At 37.8% G+C, this 21,872-nt stretch overlaps 1 protein-coding gene and 1 long non-coding RNA gene across 2 annotated transcripts; both read right to left on the reverse strand.

The window, feature by feature from the left end:
* Positions 1-8,207: 8,207 nt before the first annotated feature.
* LOC129753591 (uncharacterized) lies at positions 8,208-13,066 on the reverse strand. Its single transcript, XM_055749425.1, has 3 exons — positions 12,944-13,066; positions 10,821-12,748; positions 8,208-8,244 (listed from the first exon to the last, which is right to left on the reverse strand). Exons 1-3 carry the CDS (start codon positions 13,064-13,066, stop codon positions 8,208-8,210), a joined length of 2,088 nt encoding a protein of 695 aa, XP_055605400.1.
* Positions 13,067-15,415: 2,349 nt separating this feature from the next.
* Positions 15,416-16,195, reverse strand: LOC129757903 (uncharacterized). Its single transcript, XR_008739848.1, has 3 exons — positions 16,048-16,195; positions 15,692-15,795; positions 15,416-15,617 (listed from the first exon to the last, which is right to left on the reverse strand). It is a non-coding gene; the product is annotated as an uncharacterized LOC129757903 (long non-coding RNA).
* Positions 16,196-21,872: the final 5,677 nt, after the last annotated feature.

A 21,872-nucleotide genomic window follows, 5' to 3' on the forward strand; every position in this document is an offset into this window, starting at 1 on the left:
TGCGGCGTAGCACTCTTGGGAGGAGATCAAGCCCCCCCCTTCTACCCACCCACGCGAAACTGCCCAGAAGTTAAGCCCAATGGCGACGAACCCCGACCCCGGGGAGAAGCTAAATTTCGGTTAACGATTTTTCAATTGTGTGTGCTTTGGGGTTTTCCGAAAAGTAATGTACTTGTAGGTCCACATACTTTGTGGATGGAGAAGTTCGAACGACGGACGAGGGCTAATTTCAATTTCCTGTTTGTGTACCTACTACTTTATGTGTAGTATACATTCAATGCTCGATCAATTTAATGACCCCACAGAATCAACTGCAATCATGCTGTGCGGTAGGTGGGTACAAGCTTTTTGACTTTTGCGTATGTAGGTCTTTGTTTGTACGGACGAGGATTGTGGAAAGGTAACGAATTAATGTTCGCCCCAATAAAAATTTCACATTACATTCTTTAAAGGTGCTACTCAAAGCCAATTTTTCCGCTTTTTCCTTGATTCCCTTTCAATGGATTAATTTTAAAAAAAAGGTTCCACCATTTTGAAGTAATGTGGGTCTTCATTTTTTCAAAGCACTGATTTAAAAAAAAACGTTTGAAATTACTTTAACCAATTGCGCGAATCTTAGGACTATTGTGAGAACTTGATTTGACCGATAAAAATCTTCAAATAATTGCATTGCATTATTAATGTAAATAGGGGATGAAAAGGGAGTATACGAAAAAAGAACCATCAATAGAATGCGATTAAGAATAATCGATTCCCAAGTAATTTTTCATTTTGTCAAGCGTTACGTATTACAACAGATTTCGCTAAAGCCTTTTCAAGTTTCAACAACTTTATTTCTATTGTTATTTTCGGGGCGCTAGTTAACGAATCGATTTTAACCCTCCACACATTTCAAACATCTTTATCATCATTCCAATATACTGATGGACTGGTAATTTTAACAGGCCAAGTTTGTTCTATGAAAATAATGATCAAATTAACGACAAAAAATTAAAATTTGAGTTTTGAAAATAGGTTTATTTGGAAATGAAATACAGCTGGGCAAAGCCAAAATTGGATGTCGTTTTTTTAAAATAAGATTTTTTTCCACCGGAAGATCTGTGATAGCGGTCAAAGCTTTCATTAGACTTCAACATATCTATAGGTAAATTGTCGGATAGATGGATTTTTGACGATTTCCAACATCAATGAAACACTTGAATACAGAAAAGCTGTCAGAAGTTATGAGTATTTTAAAAATAAAATTGATTTTTCGGAATTTTTACTTTCTGAACCAATTTCTGATAACCTGGTAATACATATCGACTCTATTTTGAATTGTTGAGTAAAAGAATAGATTACCTACACAATGAATATAATATCATTAAAATAGGTTAACATTCACAGCCAGGAGAACGAAATCAAACTACAACGCAAATTTCTCCGAAACGGACATTTAGCGAACGACTTTGGAAGGTTTAAAATATGATCATAAATTGCGAACGCAAGTCCAGTTGCTTGTTTTCAAATTGTAATACCAAAAAATTAACTGTGCTGATTGGCACTTACTTAGACCGAGGCACTGAGATAAAGAGAGAAGATACGTCAATGATCAAATTGCGCAGCTAATGACTTAGATCAGGGATGAGCAATGCGCGGCCCGCGAGACCTTCTTGTGCGGCCCGCGAAGCTATTTTCAAATTTTTATGCCAAAACTTTTTTCTACAATGGATTGCTAGGAAAAATAATATGACTTGATCAAAAATGCACTTATCTGCATTTGCCCCACAATCATTCAGATAGATAACTTTTATCTGGCATTTTAAGCCTTTATCATGTTCTGTTCAAGGCATAAATGCAATATTGGTTATTGGCATAACGTAACACTGTTTTTTTTTTAATTCAGGACACATTTTCCCCAATTATTCAACTCCTACCACTTGAAAAGCAAAATCCATTGAAGTGAGTCGGCAGAGAGGCCAAAAATCGAAAGCTGCACATGATCATAGGAATCATAATAAAGCCTTGGTGAACGATTTTATTTTTTTTTATCAACATGAATCAGCCGACATCGAAGTTGCCATAAAAAAACATCATTACCTAGTTCTTGATAAAAACAATCGATTTCTGAAATTCTGTGATTCGACCCAAAAGGTTGTCATCAGAAGAAATTTCTTCTCGCATGGAACTCTGACAAAAGAATTTATCGACTCATCTGAGGTTTCACCCTGCCATGTTATTACGAGTCGACCAGGTTCGCGTTCAGCATCTTTGACGATTTTCCACCCGATTGCATCCAGGCCCAGGTACAGGAATTAAAGTTTTCCAAAATAAAAAGATAAGTGTTTAGTATTGAAAAAAGTTGTCATTCATTTAAAATTTTTATTTAAAACCTAACCTAACTTCTTAAAACTTATCCTAAAACTTTAAATTAAAAAAAATGTTAAAACTTAATATTAGATGTATGTGTGTAAGTGTAGTTGTGTCTTAAACTAATGTGTATCCCTCGACGACAGCCATCTTATAAAGCATGAACGCATGCAATCCAAGCCGGAATCCATTTTGTTCGGATAGGCTTTTGGCGTCATCAGAATAGCCACTCTGGATACTTGTTTGTAGAATAAAACAAGCTCCGGAAAAAAATAGGTCTGCAGGGAAGACCAAGAGGCCAATTAGATAATCATCAATTTCTTCAAGATTATGTTTCTTACCGATCTCATATCCACGTTAATGAACCTAGCCCATAATTGTGGGGTCCATCATGCAAAAAGTGAATACCATGCAGAAAATATCTTTATTGTTCGGCCAAAACTCGTATTCACTTAGACGGCCCTGTACATAAAACGTGGACTTTAAATGTGTATCGGTCATGACAATCATTTCATCCAATTTTACCTTTGTGATCACAGTTTTCACCAAACCGCAGAAAATATCAAGGCTCAGCCTAGTAGCTGCGTTATCGGTCAGGCACTATTAGTCCGGCATTAAAGCGCTAATCGCTAATTTGTCTGCTCCGTTATTGTTAGATAGTTATCTTGTTCATTTATTTTTTTACCAAACTTTTTTACTAGCAGATTGACAAACTCCACCACAAGAAATCAGTCAAGGAAGAATGCTGATACATGCTCTTTTCAAGTGTCTGGCGTTAAATCGCTAATCGCTAATTAGTCCGCTACTTTTTCGATGACCAATTTATTTTCTTACGGGATTTCTGTTAAAATGACGGATAAACTAATTCCACCAGGTGCAATTATTCAAGCAGGAATGCTGATAAATGTTATTTTCTATAAATTGGTGAAGTTTTTTGAGCCGTAAGTTCTCCAAAAATAAAGTTAAAAAATAAATATACAAACAAAAATGTAGCGGACTAACTAGCGAATAGCGTTTTAATGCCGACCTCTGGGCACTAAGATAAAATCTATTACCGGAAGTTATAACTTTATACAATCCGGATTACACGGTTTCAAGAAACTTCACGTAAAACGGTTGAACACACTTGAAAACTACATGACAACTGATGCCGATGTCTGTCCTGCGGTGTGGTTGAGCACCCGATCAATAGATGGTTCCATTTAGTTCGACCCGAGTTCTGGGAGACTCCGACACCTGATGATTACTCTTGAGTATACTATACAATTGAGTATCTTCTACTGAGTAGTGATGAGAGACGTTTGTGGTATCGTACAAATATACTGTCTACTCATGCAATGTCGGTGATGATGATGATTGTCAGCTACTTGGGGCTTGTGGACTCTTGTAATATTTTGATGATTAATTTTACTAAGTGATGAGATCTTATTGTGTTCGAGTGGCTATCCGATTTCATGATGTGGTGTGAACTGTTAGTGTTATGAGATAAGTGTGGGAACAAAGGTTTCTCCTAACATTCATGCCCTTCTATGGGTGGAGGGACAATACCATGTCCAAGGCATCGAAGTTAATACCGTAGTCGATCGTTCCCACTGGATGGGTTACAAGGTCTTTGACGATCATCACAGATGCTTTTTTTCAGAAAATTTGATTTAAAATTTATAACAAACATCGAAAAATTAAGTTATTTCACTTAGAATTTTCATTTCACATTATCAAGGTCATACATAATATGGCTTTAAAAAATTCCTATCCTAATGATATCCAAATAAGAATTAAAAATTATAAAAATCAGGAAAAAAAATTCTAGAATCAAGAATGTAATTTTTGAGATAGTTGCTTAAAAATATGTGAAATTGAACATTTTTTTGTGATTTCGACGCTCAACATCTCAATCCAATGATCCAATACAGAAAATTATTTTTAAAAAGGGGTTTTTACCGTTTGAAGGAAAAAATTAAGGCTTAGCGAACAAGTTTTAATTGTGGAATAAAATCATACAAAAGTCATATAGTGACGGTGATTTCTTTAACATTAACATACAGACACATATTTATACCCCCAACACTTTTTTCGCTAAAACACTCTCTTGTTTCTCAACCGATTTTTACAACACATTCATAGTTTTTAAATTCTATGTTTCGTGTTTTATAAATCTGAAGATGTCAAAATTTCATAAATTATGTCAAATTTTCAATTCACTATATAATATTTTTTTATTGTGACTGGAACAGCTTTGGCGGTTCATTCATTAAAAAGTACGTCTCACAACATATCTTTAACATTTTTGTGTCCATGGTCTAGAGAAAATTTAAAAAAAAAATTCTATATGTGCAACATATAGTTTCTTACTTAAGCTTTCTCAAACACTAAGTGAATTTTTTTTTGAGCACTTTATAACTGACTTACGGCCTTTTTCCCCGAAGCATGTTTTTCCGAATTTTTTTTCTTAGACTTTGAATAATTTTTAAAATAAACAATTTAGCTGAATATTGTCAAAACATTTTATTAAAGTCACATTACAAGCTTTCCAAAACTATAAATTTTATAAAAATCCGTTGAGAAACAAGAGAGTTTTAGTGGAAAAAGTGTTATGGGTCATTTGACCCCCGGTAGCATAAATAGGTATACCACATACGTTTTTCGATATATACAAACTTTAAAATTATTATAATTATTATGAAAAAAGCCTGCATTTTGAAAACCAAAATAGCCACGAAGAAAAATTTGCGAAAAAACAATTATTCATTAGAAATTCAAAAAATGTCAATGGACTTAAAAATAGTCTTAAATATACATTTTCCACACTCTTAGTTATCACTGTGGAAAGCTCCAGAATACTTTAAAATGGGAATGATGACGAATAGTACCATAGGTTTTAGCATGAGAGTTGTAATAACGAATTCTTGTCTAGAAGTACTAGAAAAAAAAATTATGAGAATTCAATAATGACACAGATTTGGTTATGTAATAATGATTTTGAATATCGAGTATTCTAAAAGACATGTTGAATTTCTGATTTTTAACACGCGAAATCGTTTTATCTTTGCTTTTTGAGATTTGTTTTGGCCAAACAATTTTGTTTATAAAAAATGACGTGAAGCTCCGCTAATAAAAAAAAAGTTATTTAAAGAACGGCCCGCCTACAAGACTTCAAATTTAAATTGGCCCGTGGGTTCAAAAGGTAGCTAACCCCTGACTTAAATTTTGGAAATTGTGGCCAAATGTGCAGGAAAATGAGTAAATTTGAGTTAAAATGGGAGAAACCAGTGATCAGAGAAAAATAATATGTGCGAATTGTTGCAAACTGTTGCAAATTTTGAAGCAGTTGTGGAATTTTGATCATTTCCATTCCAAATGCCAAGAATTCTCTCTCTATTGCAATCCCGCGATTAGAAGCCTCCGACATTTAAGCATATTAGAGATGAAAGCCCTCAGAGAATCGACACATGGATGAGAGGATCCACAGGCATTTGCTTGAACTTACGTTTATATCAAACAATGAGGGGGTTCAAATCCGGACTGCTCAGAGGCCGAAGAACCTTCGGTTAAAATTTTATATTTTCCTTCAGCTAGGTTTAGGTCCGTTTTGAGGTGTGACATGGATTCCATCTTGTTGAAAAACATTCTCAGGTTCACCGGAATTTGCCTGAATCGACGGGAGCACCTGATTCTTCAAAATGTTCATTTCAACTTCAGTGTTAACTATTACTTTTGCTTTTATGAAAACAGGAATCATCTTAAATTTTTTCGAAGCAACCACTCCAAATACCATGACTCCGGCGAGATTCTTGGTAGAAAACTTGAATTTAACATTCGAAGTGCCTTCAAAAGTGTAAAATAATGATGCGTACTTGATTTGGACACCGGATCAATTGAAAAAAAATTCCGCCCACAAAAAAATATCCTAAAAAATTGCCAAAAACAAGCCAAAGCAGACTTCCAAATATTTTTGCATTTTTATGGGTCATACTGTATATTTTTTGTTTATGCAATATGTTATGAAACTTCAACAGCAATTTTCTTGAAACACGCAAAGTGGTTCATCCGATCTGCTCAAAAATAACTGAAACTTTGTTATTTTTTCTCAGTTTTGTTTTGACAGTTCTATATGATGTGTTTGGGAACATCTGGTGGCCCAGCCAAAACAAAAATTCCTTAAATAAGTTTCGTGAGCTAGCTTGTAAGTCAGTGCTCTATGTCAGATCTGTTGATGTTTTGTTCCTGGATGTGCGCATTAACTGATAAAATGAATTGTAAGGAAAAATTTAAAAAAAAAATCATGAAATTTCAATATTAAATATCAATTCAAGATCAAAATAAAAATCAAGACTTTAAATCATCGATGTAATTTCTTATTTTTGGAGCAAATTTAAGAAAATTGATTTTGAACTACAATAACATTCAGTTAAGGATTTTATTGATATTGTTCGGTGAAATAAATGTTACATTTATTACACTATCAACAACATCAACGATATCAACAAAATCCTAAAGTATAAAAACGGTGATCAAAGTACATCGCAGAAATAAAGTTCAGGGCAAAATTGCATAATTTAGCTTGAAATTTTATAATTTGTGATAATCAAACAAGAAATTGCTTAACATTTCTGATATTTAGAAGTATTCAAAATACATTTGCTTTCATTCCGGCTTTCATAAGCTAGGAGAAAATTACACAAGGCAGCAAAATTGATATTTTTCCGAGGTGCCAAGATTTTCAGAGCTAATTTTAAGCCAGGATAATTTTGACTTCCGAGATAAAAGTTATAGCAGTTATTGTTTATTTTTCCCAATTCTGCAATATACGAGAATTTTTGACAATTTTTTTTTAAAAACTTATAAACCTGATTCAATTTGGTTTAAATATATCTCAAAGCATAAGTCTAAACGATTTGCAGTCTTCAATAAGTTCTCAAATGAATAAAAATCTTTAGTATCAAATGCTCAGTTATTTACTTAAGTGATGCTAGAAATAGTTGTAATCTATTAGAGTTTTATGTTTATGTTGCTTAAAAGGTTAACTGCTTGAATTTTTGGTTTAAAAATAATCTAAAAAACTATTCTGCATAAATGAGCTTTTTTTTAATCGTTTCCTCACCTTCCGTTCTGAAATAATCCTTACAATTTACTTACACCTGCCACAATTGAATTTCCTTCCAGCTGAGCTGAGCTGAGCGAAGCCAAGCTAAACTCCCGACGGCATTCGCTGCAATTAACGCCAACCAATCGCATCGATGACATCCGCCGGCAGAAGAAAAATGGCGTTCCGGAAAGACAGTTTGTTGAGTGATTTACATATCGTCGTACCAATTCTAGCTTGTTCCACCGGCAGCAAACAAGAAGAGGCAGAGAAAAAAACCTATCAAGTCGACGATTTCCACACGCACAAGATTTATTATTGTCGAGCGAAGGCAACCAAACAATTTTCTCACACCCCTTCTTTAGAGTTAGTTGGGAGTTGTACGGGGAGGAGAGCAGGAGGGAAAAATCTAACCACTCGATTGCAAAAATAAATCGAATTTCGATTTGGCCTTACGAGTGGGGAAGGATTTTTTTTCTTCCTCTCCTGCTGCTCTTCCACACAACCGGTAATCTACCGATTACAAGAATCCGATCCGATTCCGGAGCATTGATCCTTTACTCTGGGAACTGGGAACCCAGGTTGGGATACCTGGAAGGAACGACATATGAATGGCGGACAGGATTCGGAATAGATGGCTTGGGTGGGTGGAAAAACGCTTCTCGGTATACACGCGACGCGACCTTAGAACCATGGCAAGCAGCCGGCAGTAAAACTCCGTTTTGTGTATTTGCCGGTGTGCGCGAGGACAAGCGTTACGATTTTCAATAAATCCTTACCGTTCGCTGCTGTTGTTGTTGTCGAGTTGTGTTCTGTATTGGAAATGGAATCGGGGAAAAAAACCGGCGAAGAGAAAAACAACTTTCCCAACAACGAAAGAAACGGTGAATGGAAAATCCAGGTTATATCGAAAACGCACAATACCACTTTATTTCAATCGTGTGCTGGGATTTTCCACGCCTTGAAGTATACTTTATGGAATCGAACTGCTGATCCTTGTACCGCTGCAAGGTCTCGGTCGAAATGGGATGTTGTACACCTAAGGAAAGACAGCAGAGGACAGAGGAAAAAGTGTCCCGGTCAGGAGGACCCGAGAAGGCGGAAAGAAGTGGGGAACCTGTCATTGATGCCTTGTCATGCAGCACGCGAATTTTCACGCGGTGATTATCGACGGCGATGGCGTCAAGCAAGCGAAAAAGAATTTCAAATGTGGCCACACAGACACACAATTGTTCGGCAACGACCGACAACGTGCGTTGAACTTCAAATTCGAAATTATCCCTCAGCACGGCTGCGGGCTGAAAATGAACTTGAAGCTTCCGATTGATGGAAACGATGACTGGTTGACGATGTCACCCTTTTGTATGGGTTTTCTTTTTGGTGGAAACTCTCGATTGATTCTTGAGCTTCGACATGAACAATCAGAAAAATATGGAGCTTTAAATTGAGTATGGTGTATTTTTTAGCTTCTTCATGTCATTTGCGAACTATATCAACAATGCAATTGGGGGAAAATTACTGAAAAACTTATCCGGTACAACTGTGTTCGATGTTTACTCTTGGACTCGAACTCATGAACATCAGCTCAGGAGGCAACTGACTTTCTAACTGAGCTATACCACAAGGCCATAAGTCTGATCATGAAAACCGACTATGATAAAGATTCCAGGACAATAAATGTGAAACTGAAAATTATTTTTGAAACTTAGTTAATTTTTATATTCAACTTTTCATACTTTAAATAAAGTCGAAGAATCTTTACGACGTTTAATTTCCAGAAAGAATTCTTTTTTTTTAAATCATAGGTTTGTTTATAAAGGCATTTCACTTATAAAGTTTTGCTGCATTTTGCGGAGTGGATTACTTATAATCTACTAGCTGATCCCATACGAACTCCGTTTCGCTTTCAACTTGGAGTCTGTCAAGAACAGTTTGTATGAAAGCCAATCGCCAAGCATTCTGCAGATGCACATCTGAATTCATTGTTCAGTAATAATTGCAAAAATATTGGACGGTCACTTTGTCTGTCGTCTACTACTAAATTTGAAATCAGGAATCAATTGACCGTGCCAAAAACCACGTGTATAAATTTCGACTAAATCATTGCATAACAACGCAATTATTGCCAAAAAGTTAAACCCCTTTCGGGGGCTCTTATACAATCTTCGAAACCTGAAATCGAATGCCCTTCCCTCAAAACTCCCGTGTGCAAATTTTCAAAGCAATCCACTGTTCAATAACGTCAATATTGCTAAAAACAGTGAAAAATTAATTAATATGGACGACCCCTTTCGTCGACCCCTGGCAAAACATTTGACATCTGAAATCGATTGCCCGTCCCTGAAAACTACCGTGTGGAAATTTTCATCCCAATCCGATGTATAATAACGACGATAATGCAAAAATATTGACAGGTTTATATGGACGACCCCCTTTGCCGGCCCTGTACGTGAATTTAATACCTGAAATCCATTGCTCATCTCTCAAAACTCTGGTGTATCAATTTTCGTCTGAATCCGATGTATAATAACGACAATATCGCATCAACAATGAATAGTTAAATGGACGACCCCTTTGGCCGACCCCTGATTTTAGTTTGGATAAGTGAAATCAGTTGATTGTCCCTAATAACTTCTATGTGCAAATTTTCATCCCAATCCGATGTATAAAAACGTCAACATCACTAAGTTACTGAAAATTTAATATGGACGACCCCTTTTGCCGACCCCTTACACTGAATTTGATACCTCAAATCGATTGCAGGTCACTCAAAACTGTTGTGTACCAATTTTCATCTGAATACGATGTATAATAACGTCAATATCGCAAAAACAGTGAACAGTTTATATGGACGACCCCTTTGAATGGCCCCTTACACAAAATTTGACACCTGAAATCGATTTCTCATCTTTCAAAACACTCATGTGCAAATTTCCAGCACAATCCGACGAAAAGCAACGTTAATATCGCGAAAACAATATTTGTCTTGTATGGAAGACCCCCTTCAGAGGGGGTCATTCGAAAATCTAAAAACATTTTTCATCCTTCTTGGTCCTAATGAGCATCCATGCCAAATTTCAGCTCTCTAGCTCTTAAGACGGCTGAGTCTATAGAGGACAAACAAACAAACAAACAAACAAACAAACAAACAAACAAACAAACAAACAAACAAACAAACAAACATACAGAAATTGCTTTTTATATATATAGATAGAAGATAGATGTTAGTAAAGGAGGATCAGTAATTAACAGTCGCGGCGACTCATCAGAAAGAATTCTTCAATAATAAAATTAGAACTTAAAATGGAACAGAATGTACAACAATTTTCTTGATATTAAAAAAAAAAAAACTCTGGTAACTAGTAACGGCGCAGGTCTGGTCCTATACGTTACGGTGGTAAATTCGTATGTTTGAACTTCCTCGGTTGGATTTTCTCGCCACAAAATACTCTGCAAGGGTTTGTCTGCATCGCTAATGTGAATTTGTCGAAACATTTTTTCAACGTCAGCTATGATCATGAACTGCTTCATTCGGCTTCTTAGGATGATTGACCGGAGATCATCCTGGATTACCGGTCCCGCTAGTAAAATATCGTTGAGTGACTTGCCACTGCATGTCGAACACAAAGCGTCGAATACAACTCGAAGTTTGGTGGTAGTGCTCGATTCCTTAATCACCGGATGGTGCGGTAAACAACAGCGTACTCGTCCTGCATCTAGGGTCTCATCTATCTTCCGCATATGCCCAAGCTTCAGATAGTCGGCTAAAAATTGGGTATACTGTTGGCGCATCTGTGGCTCCCTTGCCAGTCGACGCTCTAGGCTTTGAAGACGTCGGTAAGCGATATCCCTTAAATCGCCAATGCTTGGAAATACGTCTTCATCCATGGGAAGGCTCACAGTGTACCTGCCATCCAATCCTCTGCGCACCGTGCGCACAAATTGCTCCTCATAGCGCGACTCCTTAGGCGAATAATTGTGAAGAGGCTCCAGCTTTTCACAAATCCAAAATCGAGTTAAGATTTCATCTAAATCTTGTGAAACAGCGGTGTTACATACGGTTTGCGAAGAATTCTGCCAGTTGTCTACAACTCCAGATACCACCCATCCAAATATCGATTCGGTCAGCGTTGGCAGTCCCTCTCCTAGTCGAATTTTGTTTCCGGTTTGAAAGAACTCAAAAAAGTCCTGTATTCCAAGAACTACATCAATAGACTTGGATTTACAATAGGATGGATCGGCAAGATTAACTCCTGGTGGAAGTTTCCAATTGGAAGTATCGACGGTAGCTGTAGGAAGATCAGCTGTAACCTTAGGAAGGACGAGAAAATCCATTTTTCTGCTAAAGCTGGACATTCTGGATCGAATCAAAGCTGAAACCTGGTGCTTGACGTGGCTGTTTGCTTGACCAATACCAACTACCGAGATATTTATTGATTTCCGCTGTACCCCCAACCGTTGACAAAGTGTTTCTGTCATGAAGTTACACTCAGAACCGGAGTCCAAAAGCGCTCTGGCCGGATAACTGAATCCAGTACAATCTTCTACCAGGACGACAGCTGTAGCCAATAGCATTGTTGAGTTGGACCTCCTAGCTGTGTTTGCAGATGTAGTTCCGGCTGACGATGATTCCCCAGCGTACTCGGCCCGCTCAGCACTTCGTTGCCCCATGGAAGTTTCAGTGACGGCAGAATGTGCGACTCTAATCGCGGCGTGAAAACATAGCAAAGTGTGACAAACGTATGTTGACGGACACTTTATTGCGATATGACCTCGTCTAAAACAGTTCCTGCACATACTGTGTTTTCGAATCAGTTGTTTCCTCTCTGCAACCGACAAATTCTTGAAAGCCAGACATTGATGGAGAAGATGGTCTTCCGAGCATGCAATACATCGGCCTGTGGTAAACTGCGAAGCATTGTTGGCCATCCGGTTTGTGGGCTTCCGAATCCATTGCGGTTGATCTCTTCTTGCATCGGCGTTATTCGAGGGCAAGCAGCTCAATACCTTCACTCGTGCCTGGAGGAACTCCGTAAGATACTTGATCTTGTCCTTCTCCTTGTTTGCAGATACATCTTCCCATGTACTTGGATCTAATCTGGAACCTAGGATTTCCAGCAAAAGTAGGTCTTTGTAATCCTCTGCCTTCACCAGCTGATCCAGCGTTTGAACACTACGCTCAAAACCTTCCAGGAGGGTTTGTAGCTGAGACGGGGATTCCCTTGGTACATTTGGTAGACTGAACAACACGCGGACCTGCCTTCGCTTCAGAATCTTGCTATCGTTGTAACGCCTCATGAGGATGTCCCAGGGGACCTGATATTCACTGCGGTAATGGATAACGGATCGACTAGTGCCTTAGCTTCCCCTGACAGACATCCTTTAAGGTAGTGGAATTTTTCAACGTTTGGAAGATCAGCCTTGGTGTGAATCAGTGAAAGAAACAGGTCCCGGAAACTCAACCACTCATCCATGTCACCGCTGAACGATTGGAGCTTATTCTGGGCTAACTTCACATGTTCGACAGTCGGCAGAAGCGAAGAATCCATGAACCTTGTGGATTGGTGTGATGCAGAGGACCTCCTCAAGCTCCTTAATTTTTTCCATGAACACGCCCTTGAGGTTGTAGTACATGTTTACGAAAGTTACGCGTTCCTCATTCACATCACTTGTGTCTGTCGTGATTCTCGATTTCTTCGATGGTTTCGTTCACCTTCTCCCAAAGTTTGTCCAGTTTCTCGACTCTTACAGCGATTTGTTGCACGGATGTAACGTCTCGTATTGTATCTGCGTAGACTGCGATGGTTTTAAAAAGCTCAATATGACCTCGGAGTTTTGTTTGGAGCCTTTCCAAAGGCGCCACCTTGGCGACGGATGTAGATGCAGGCATAACTTCGGATATTCACACACGTGTTTGACTGAACGAGAGAAACGGTGTCAGTATTTGATACGATTGAAGCTTCGGCGTAGAACATACACTGTAGAGCTTAAACTTACTTTTGAGAAAAAATGGTGGCGCTTCTCTACAGGTATGACTCGGGTTCAGCTTCAAAACGACAGAGTTGATATCGAATCTTTGGGCTTTCAATCTCAGCAAAATCGGGGCGTATCGAGTGGAGAATAATTTTGTTGTAGTTTTTGTTCTGAAGTTGGATTCGGCGTGAAACATATACTGTAGTTGAGCTTAACTTACTTTAAAAAACAGTGTTTGGCGCAGCTCTACAGATGTTGCTCGAACCGTCTTCAGAAATGGCAGTTTATTTAGTGATAAATCTCGGTATCCAATCTCAGCAAAAGTGGTGCGTTTTGAGAGGAAAGTTAACGATGTAGTATTTTCTTAAACAAGCTTCGGCATAGAACATAGAACTACAGGTATGAACAATCGTTGAACAGTGTCGATTTGAATTCCAACAATAAAAGTAGGTCGACAAAATATCACATCAGTTCACCCCTCGATCCAATCTCATCGATCTCATCTCACGATTGAAAGTCAAATTCAATGTCAAGATCAAGTTCAACGTCAGTGGGGTCACCAATACATGTGTTCGATAGGGCATGCGATCATTCATTAGTTAGTTCGGCAATCGGTGAAGATGGTTGACGGTCGAAATCACCATCAAATGCGGATTAATTTTTTACCTCGCGAACATCTAATTCGGTGCGAAAATGTCTGCAAAAGTGCCAATAACCTTCGGAGTGCAATTATCGGTAAGTGTGGCGGTTGGTTTCGGTGAATTCAGTGCGATAAGACAAAATTCATTCGGGGGAGCTTCGACCCTAAAATGGCGGGTGCCTCATGGATGGCCAATATACGGGAGTGTTGGTTGGGTTTTCGGTGTGATGATGTTAGTGTAGGCTTGCCAGATACTTTCAGAAAATAGCGTGACATTTCAGGAAAAAAAAGCGGGACATTTGAAAAATTCTTTAAAAATAGCCAGCCAAAATAGTTTAGCCAAACTTATTCGTATAGAAAGTGCACTAAGGTTTTGTTGCACGGATTGATTTTGCTCAGTTTTTTTCTTACATGACTTCTATTTACAGGGTTTTTTGCCATAAGGACATTTATTTTCCACGGTCCTCGCGAATTAGCACGTTATTTCGGAGAAAATATTTCAAGTCTTACATATAAACGGTGGATTTGATACCGCGTATAAAGCCTTTGTGTGATAACAAACAAACTTAAAATTTTATTTAGAAATTTCAAAACTTAAGAAAACTTCCATCATTGTAAACTTGAGTTTAAAAAGGTGGTGTATAAAATAAGGCAATTATTAAAGATCACGGCGAAAAATTAAGATCTATAATCATTTGAAAGCAACTTAACATTGTTTTCTTCATACCAAAGTTATTTTTATTGCATTGGTTGAACATTCTCTAAGAACGCTTGCTGGATCAGATTGTTACTGCAATGCTCAGAACATTAGAGTTAATTTAGTATTGTCTAATACAAACTATCAAGAATGCTGCTTATTTTGAAGAAAAAGACGTATTTGAAAGTTTTCTGTGTTGAACCAATGAATTCAAATTGAGGCTAGAGGTTGATTTCTACCAGGGTAAGTCAGTGAACTTAGTAAAAGTTTTCAAATAAAAAAGCGGGACATTTTGAGGAAAAAGCGGGACGGCGGGACATTCAACAAAAAAGCGGGACATGTCCCGCTTTTGCGGGACGGATGGCAACCCTATGTTAGTGTGATCCGTTGAGAATATGATACACGGTAAACAAAGTTACTCTGTTCTGTATAAAAATTCATACAGATCCGAGAAAAGTGTCTCCACTTAGTTTTATGTTTGGGCGCTTTACACAGAGCGTGAACAAAAAGCTTTTATACATTCGAAAGCTTTCAGCCAGTTAGTCAATTCTGTATATTTTGACATGGGGATGTCCATGCATTTTGGAAATTTCTCTGAAAAAGTAAATTTGAAAAGAATTTCCTAGAAAAAAATTATCTTCGCAATAATTAAGTCTTTATTTACATCATTGAAGGTAATGAAACAAACGATTTAAACGCATCCATAGCTTCGCTTCAGTAGATGCTTGTAAGTTTTTTTCTTCCGTCAGAAACTCTCAATCTTCTTTGACGGGGTGCCGTTCGGATCACAAGCGGCCAACATCTGATGCAGAATTTCGGTCTTATCGAGAACCAGCGACCGTTTCAGGTTCGTTAACTCTGTTCAGCACCGGTTCCTGAAATCAAACCAATCAATTAGGTGCTGTCAATTGTTACAATAATTTTGGAAACAGATCAACTATCTTCTCACATTTTAGCCATAGCAGGTGTTTCTCTCCCGTTGACGGGTCCGAAGTTGAATAACACCAACTGTAACACAATTCGTCGATTCCGATGCCAAAAGGAATAATGTACCTGAAATAGAAATCAAAGCTTAATGATTGAATAAAATTAAAGCATCAATTTGGTGAAAAATATTTATAATTAGAAACAATTGATATGAACAATTTAATTGGTATAAACTTGTATAAACCATCCCAAGAAAATTATTTTTTAATAAAATGCGTTAATGTTTTCATGGTGGGTTTTTAAATCCCGGTTTTGTTTAAAATGAACTAATTCTATTATCTATCTATTATGGGACTTGTTTAGTTTACTAATACTCACATTTTTGTACGTATGGGAATGCAGTGCAGAGATCAATTTCTCGATTCCAATTTGGCTCCCTTTTCCAGAATCCACCGCCGTCGCTCCCCGCCGCAGTCCCGTTCCGGGTTAACCTTAAGTAAGAGTTCCGAGGAGCCCAGATATTTATCGATCGTGCTTGATTTAAAAAAAAAATAAATTTATACCGAATTGTTCTAAATCTAAGATGACGAAATTGGGTCTCATCGAACTTACTTATTTTGGCAGAACTGTTCGATGCACATCCAGTGAAAGTTCCGTCGGATGGCGATGTCCGGATAGCCTACGAAAATTTTCCAATCAGATCCATCATATCTTGTTCCAGCTCGTTCACCAGCTTTTTCTGCAGAATCTGTCCCATACCGTTCCTTTTTCTTGACGAGCGCTTTCTTGGCACTGGCTCGCATTTTCAGACTTTGTTTCTAACAGTTCGAAAAAAGTATATGGGAAAATTCTTAGTAAATTAAAGTTTCATGATGCAAGCAACTTTACCTTTTTTAAATTTCGATTGACATTCCTTGCTCAGTCAAATTAGTTTCTGTGTCACCGGATTCGGTTGTTCAAATGATCCTCCGCGATCAAAAAATTTAAAATATTTTTTCTTTTTTCGCTTCGACATCCCTTCAAACCAAATTCCAACAACAGCAAACTTTTTATACAGAGTTGACTAATCTAGTTTTAGTTCACATCTGCTTATTGGCAACCCAAAAGTACTCAGATTTGAATAGGGGATACACAAATTTTGAACAATAACTGATTAGTCATTATGAACGTGTAATTGGAACACATTTTATGAATAGCTCTATTTTTCCGTGTACAACGATGCATCAATGCACCGGTGCACTTGGCAACGTAAACAGTTGGGTGGGAAACAATTTCAGGGTGTAGTAATCGAAAAAGGTCCAAGCGACGGCAAGACATAAACCCAGCTAACATGAAATCGTAATAGAAATGATAATCCAAGTCGAGTATTAAGACATTTTCAGTATCCATCATAAACAAGTTGGTATTGAGTGATTTTCTATCATTCATTTACGACAAGCTTTGCCCAAAAAAAGTTGAAACGGATAGCAGTTTAGTCAATTCGTAAATATGTCTACAAATAGTTGAGAATATGCTAATTCGACGTTTACGATTTGAGTGAACTGATTTACGATGAATGGGTGTTCCTTCCTTCTTTCTTCCTTTGACCGGTTTGTGAACAGAAAATTTTAGATATAGCTATAGCTATAGCGCGAATCATTTCAACTGACGAGTTGGCATCGTGGTAAAATACTGGGCGGCGAACTCGGAGGACTGGAGTTCAAATCTCGGTCGAGAATATTTTTTTTGCGTTTTACTCAAATTACTTGAAATCGAATATTTTGCTTTTTGTGGGGAAATAGAATTGTTAAAATCTACTCTTTGTAGATATATCGCCTCCACTTTTGTAGCTATATGCTATTTTGGTAAGTTTGATACAATCTTTTCATTTGGTATATTTGTTTGAAAAATTCTGTTGTTCCTGCGATATACTTTCTTAAATTTTTGCTGGGAACTGTTCTTGTAATAATTTACCTGGAAGAACCAGTAGTGATTCTTATTTGAAGTAACCTTTCGTCTCGGGTAGGATTCACACTTTCGTCTCGGCTGGGAAGAACGGGTGGGGTGGGCTGTGTTGACCTCAGCAATCGTTGGTGGTGATGACAATCGAAGTGTTTTCGATCATGCGAAGCATCTTGTAGCTCGGCAGTTGAAAAAGGTCCAGTGTGTCCAGTTGAAGCTTAACAAATCAAGTGTCGATAACAGCTGGCTCGTAAAATCCTCCGGTAAGCGGCGAATGGCTTGAGGTCGGTGATCCGGCATCGGCATCCGGCTCGAAGGACCAATGTTTGGGATGGGATCGTACCTTGGGTTGGTTCTGCGGTTCCGCGGGGTCGTACCTTCAGTGGACTGTATTGGGCTTTGATAAGTACGGGATTCCAGGTTTGCTGACTAGGCGCTCTCTTGGCTGGGCGAAACTAAATGTTTCTCCGGTTGGGTTTGGGGCTTGCTCGCCTTCCTTGGACGGGAATGTTTTCTCGGATTGGGTTTCCACTAATCACTAATCACTAATCATACTTCCACAGCCAGAACTTATGTCTGAGTCCCAAAGAATAATAAAAGCGAGTTATTATTCTTCTTATCTTTGTTCATGTTTTCGATTATTCAAACATAAAAACATTAAAATGATCAAAAACATAAAATGGTTGGGCCTACCATGGAGCAGAGAACGCAGAGACATCTGGAACGCAGGAACAGAAGAAACGTGGACCACCAGTACCATACGTTTCAAATGGGCAATATCGTTGGAAGCATGCTAAGAAAAATGCTCCTTGACGGAAAACCCATGCGTCATGTAGAGTAACTCCACCAATAGGACAATTCTTCAGTGGCTGGAAACGATGTATTTTGTACACAGAAATCACAAACCTTAAGAACCTTATAATTTTTGTAACTAACAATAGTGATTTTAAAATTCTATGATTTGTTATTTTTGTTCAACTGCTTCGGATTTCAATGTACAATCATTTCTGGTCATCGACCAAGGTTAAAGCGCCTTTACTCGCTCTTGAAAATAAAAATAAGAATCGAAAAATATTAATAAAACATAAAACCTTTGAGGTCTGCTTAGATCTCGGAAGGTTTTTCATAAATGTTACGCTTAAGATAGTAATAATGGGAATGATCTGATACAGCTAAAAAGAAAAACTTTCCAGGTGCACTTATGCGACCCAGCTTCTGTATTCAGATAGATAGAGAAAGGAACATTTACAAAGCAGATCTATTTGACAAACGGGATTGGCAAGCAATTAAAATTAATAAATTATGGTGTTAAAGCATAAAACATTTTTATATAGAAACGATCTCACCAGAGTTAATTGAAAGGTACAAGATTCCATCTCTGCTATCTTCCGATTCTTCCTGATTTCAGTAATCTTGAAGCAAGTCTTGACTGCATATTTTCCATTTTCAATATAACTATTTTCTGCCAATCACTGCATTTTTGTTGTTTAAAAAATTGCTGTCAATCGCAGCAACCACCGACTGATTCCAACAAGATTTAAATTTTCATTTCTGCCAGTCGTATGTATGTATGTATGTATGTTGGTAATCCACCATGGGTGCACGGATTCACCGCAGTTTCTGCCAAAGTATGGGTTCGCATTCATTCCTTAGATTATGAGGTTCGACAATCTCCAATGCAGCGCGCCACCATACCCGGACCCCATGGCTTCGTATGAACTGTTATGTGGTGAATGTATTGCGTGTGTTGATGTAGGTATATTTTGGAAGAACGAATCAATCAGGTGGGCTAGTTTACTTACAGGTATTCCGGCATCCGTGTATATACCTGGCCAGCTGGCAACTGATTGAACATTCCAATTATATAGTCAGTTATATAATGAAACACATCTTACCTGTCGGCCAGCTTATGGGATTCGAACCCAAAAGTTTTTCTTGCCGATACCGGGAATCGAACCCAGTACGCCTGGCGTACCAATACCAGACTCGCGCCAGCCTATCCACTAGACCACATCGGCGCTGCTTAAATTTTCATTTCTGCCAGTCGTGGGACGAAAATAAAATACGGGAACTTCAAAGTAGAATACTGCTTTACCATCGCCACCTCCCCCCTTTTGTCGATAACCTTTCATTAACAACTAAACTTTCTGCTTCCATTCGATGGTGACACAATTCAGACACATTTCTATCGAAAACTTCACTTGAAAGCGGCACATTGATATGGCACTAAATCTTCACACCAACCAAAACTACCTTTTTCGTTTTAAATTCATATTCAAGACCAAACCAATCTTCGGAAACTGATATCCATGAAAATTTCTTTCCAATTTGTGGCTCGACTCTTCGAATACCAATCTGCTTACTCGGAGAAATGTTTCCCATAGAAAAATGACCAAATTCCTTCGCAGACGTTTTGGATAGCCAAATTTATGGGTCATTTTCAAAACTTTTTTCACTTTCCCCACATTAACAAAAAAAAAAAGACACAAAAACTCGTCATAAATTTACAACAAAACTACCCGCGGTCTTCTGGTGGTCACTTCCATAATGAGCCCTGGCTGCCTCCCATCCGTTGGTAGCACTTTTCAACCGTTTTACTTTAATTTATTGGTTTAAAATTTTATTTAAACAAAATTTTCGCGGACGAAGAAAAAACGCGTGTTGTTCGCACGAGGCATGGCTTACTACCGTTTTCTCGGATTGGGTTTCCGGGCACAAATTACAACACTGATCTTACAAATGACTAACTATCACTCAAGGGAAAAACATTTATTGACTCTACTACGTTTATTTAAACGAAAGGTTACATTTCGCGACTGTTCATTACTGGTTCTGAATTTATTCTAATTTTAAGATGGCTTTCTAGGTTTCTATGAACTGATGATGGCATTGTTAACATAGAAGGTGTCTAGTATACAATAATTATGATGATGATGATGATGATGATGACATGGAAACGTATATGTGTGTGTATGTGTGTGTGTATAGGAGTGTACATAAGTTGCTACGAGCTATGGGCTTTCTTCATCCGACAGCATGGCTGAGTATTCAGAAGGTCGACAGGTCCTCGATGTAGAGCATAAACACTTTCAATTTAGTCAGTTACTCATCTGTGACATTCTTAAAATATCCTTAACATGATGTGACCACGCTTGGCCTACTAATATGTGGTGGTAGATGCAACTCTATCTGTATCTACCGCTTCATAGTAGTAGGCCCGTGAGGAACAAAAATTTGATATGCTATGATATGCTTCTAAATAAATTCCACCCGCTCATTTTCAACATCTTTCATTTCATCTAACCTTCTATCCACCTATATATAAAAAAAAATTCATAATCTTTAGATGTCCCTACTAAAAAGGACATCACTTTTCATCGCTAGGCCGATAAATCAAATCTACAAATATAAATTACGGTGATTAACCCTTCATAAAATCTGTTTGCATTTTTCAGCAGATTTCTGACGCAATATCAAAAAACTCTTTTAAAAATGCTTATACGTTTTACTACATCAGACTATTGAGAATTCTTTTGGAATTCTGTCCTAGTGCAACACCTTAAAATTTTTTATCTCAAATTGGAAAACGTAGTTTGCGTTTTTTTATGTTAGTATTTTTTTGTATAATCTACTACCAGTCTACAAGAAAAATCGAAGTTATAATGGAGTACGACAAAAAAACGAAGATATAATCTAAAACGATAAAAGGCATTGTTCGTTTGCTATTTCAGCTGTTCATGAATTTGTTGAACAGATTTTTTAAATTTAAGCTGAAAAACAAAAACAGAATTAAATAGAGCCGTAGTCGTAATAACAAAAATCTATCGCTAAATTACGGCTTTCCATCTGCCGATCCTGAAGATAACAACAATACAGATTGTCAAAAAAAAAGAATAGAAAGGGCTAATCCAGCAAACCAAAAGCACTGATTCGATTTCATGCATATTATGCAAAATCGGAAGCCATAACCGGCCGCAGAAACGTTTGAGTCACGTTGACGATCCAAAAGAGAAAAAAAAAACCGAGATATGCATACATTTATGAAAGAGATTTCTTGTTAATAAGATTTCTTGAATTTTAAAGCAGGGCGGCCCCATTTCGCTGACTTTATCAAATAGCGGGCTCCCAGAAAAAGAAGCTTAACCCACAAACAAACAATCCTCCCCAGAAATCTGAAGACGACTTCGAGGACGAGGACTAAAACCAAGCCCAATCGGCCAAAGCGCCTTGCCTTGGCACGTAACAAGCTAACCGGGAGATGG

This window comes from Uranotaenia lowii, chromosome 3 (genome assembly GCF_029784155.1).
Source record: "Uranotaenia lowii strain MFRU-FL chromosome 3, ASM2978415v1, whole genome shotgun sequence".
In the NCBI taxonomy this organism is placed as follows: Eukaryota; Metazoa; Arthropoda; class Insecta; order Diptera; family Culicidae; genus Uranotaenia; species Uranotaenia lowii.

What these genes read in the sequence shown, in the direction of transcription:
- LOC129753591 (XM_055749425.1), bottom strand. Translation starts at nt 13,066, where the DNA reads ATGTACTACAACCTCAAGGGCGTGTTCATGGAAAAAATTAAGGAGCTT. An exon ending in CCGACTGTCGAACATGTGAA is followed by an intron (nt 12,749 to 12,943) that starts GTTAGCCCAGAA and finishes AGTGAATATCAG; the next exon opens with GTCCCCTGGGACATCCTCAT. An exon ending in TACGAATTTACCACCGTAAC is followed by an intron (nt 8,245 to 10,820) that starts GTATAGGACCAG and finishes TTTCCAATACAG; the next exon opens with AACACAACTCGACAACAACA.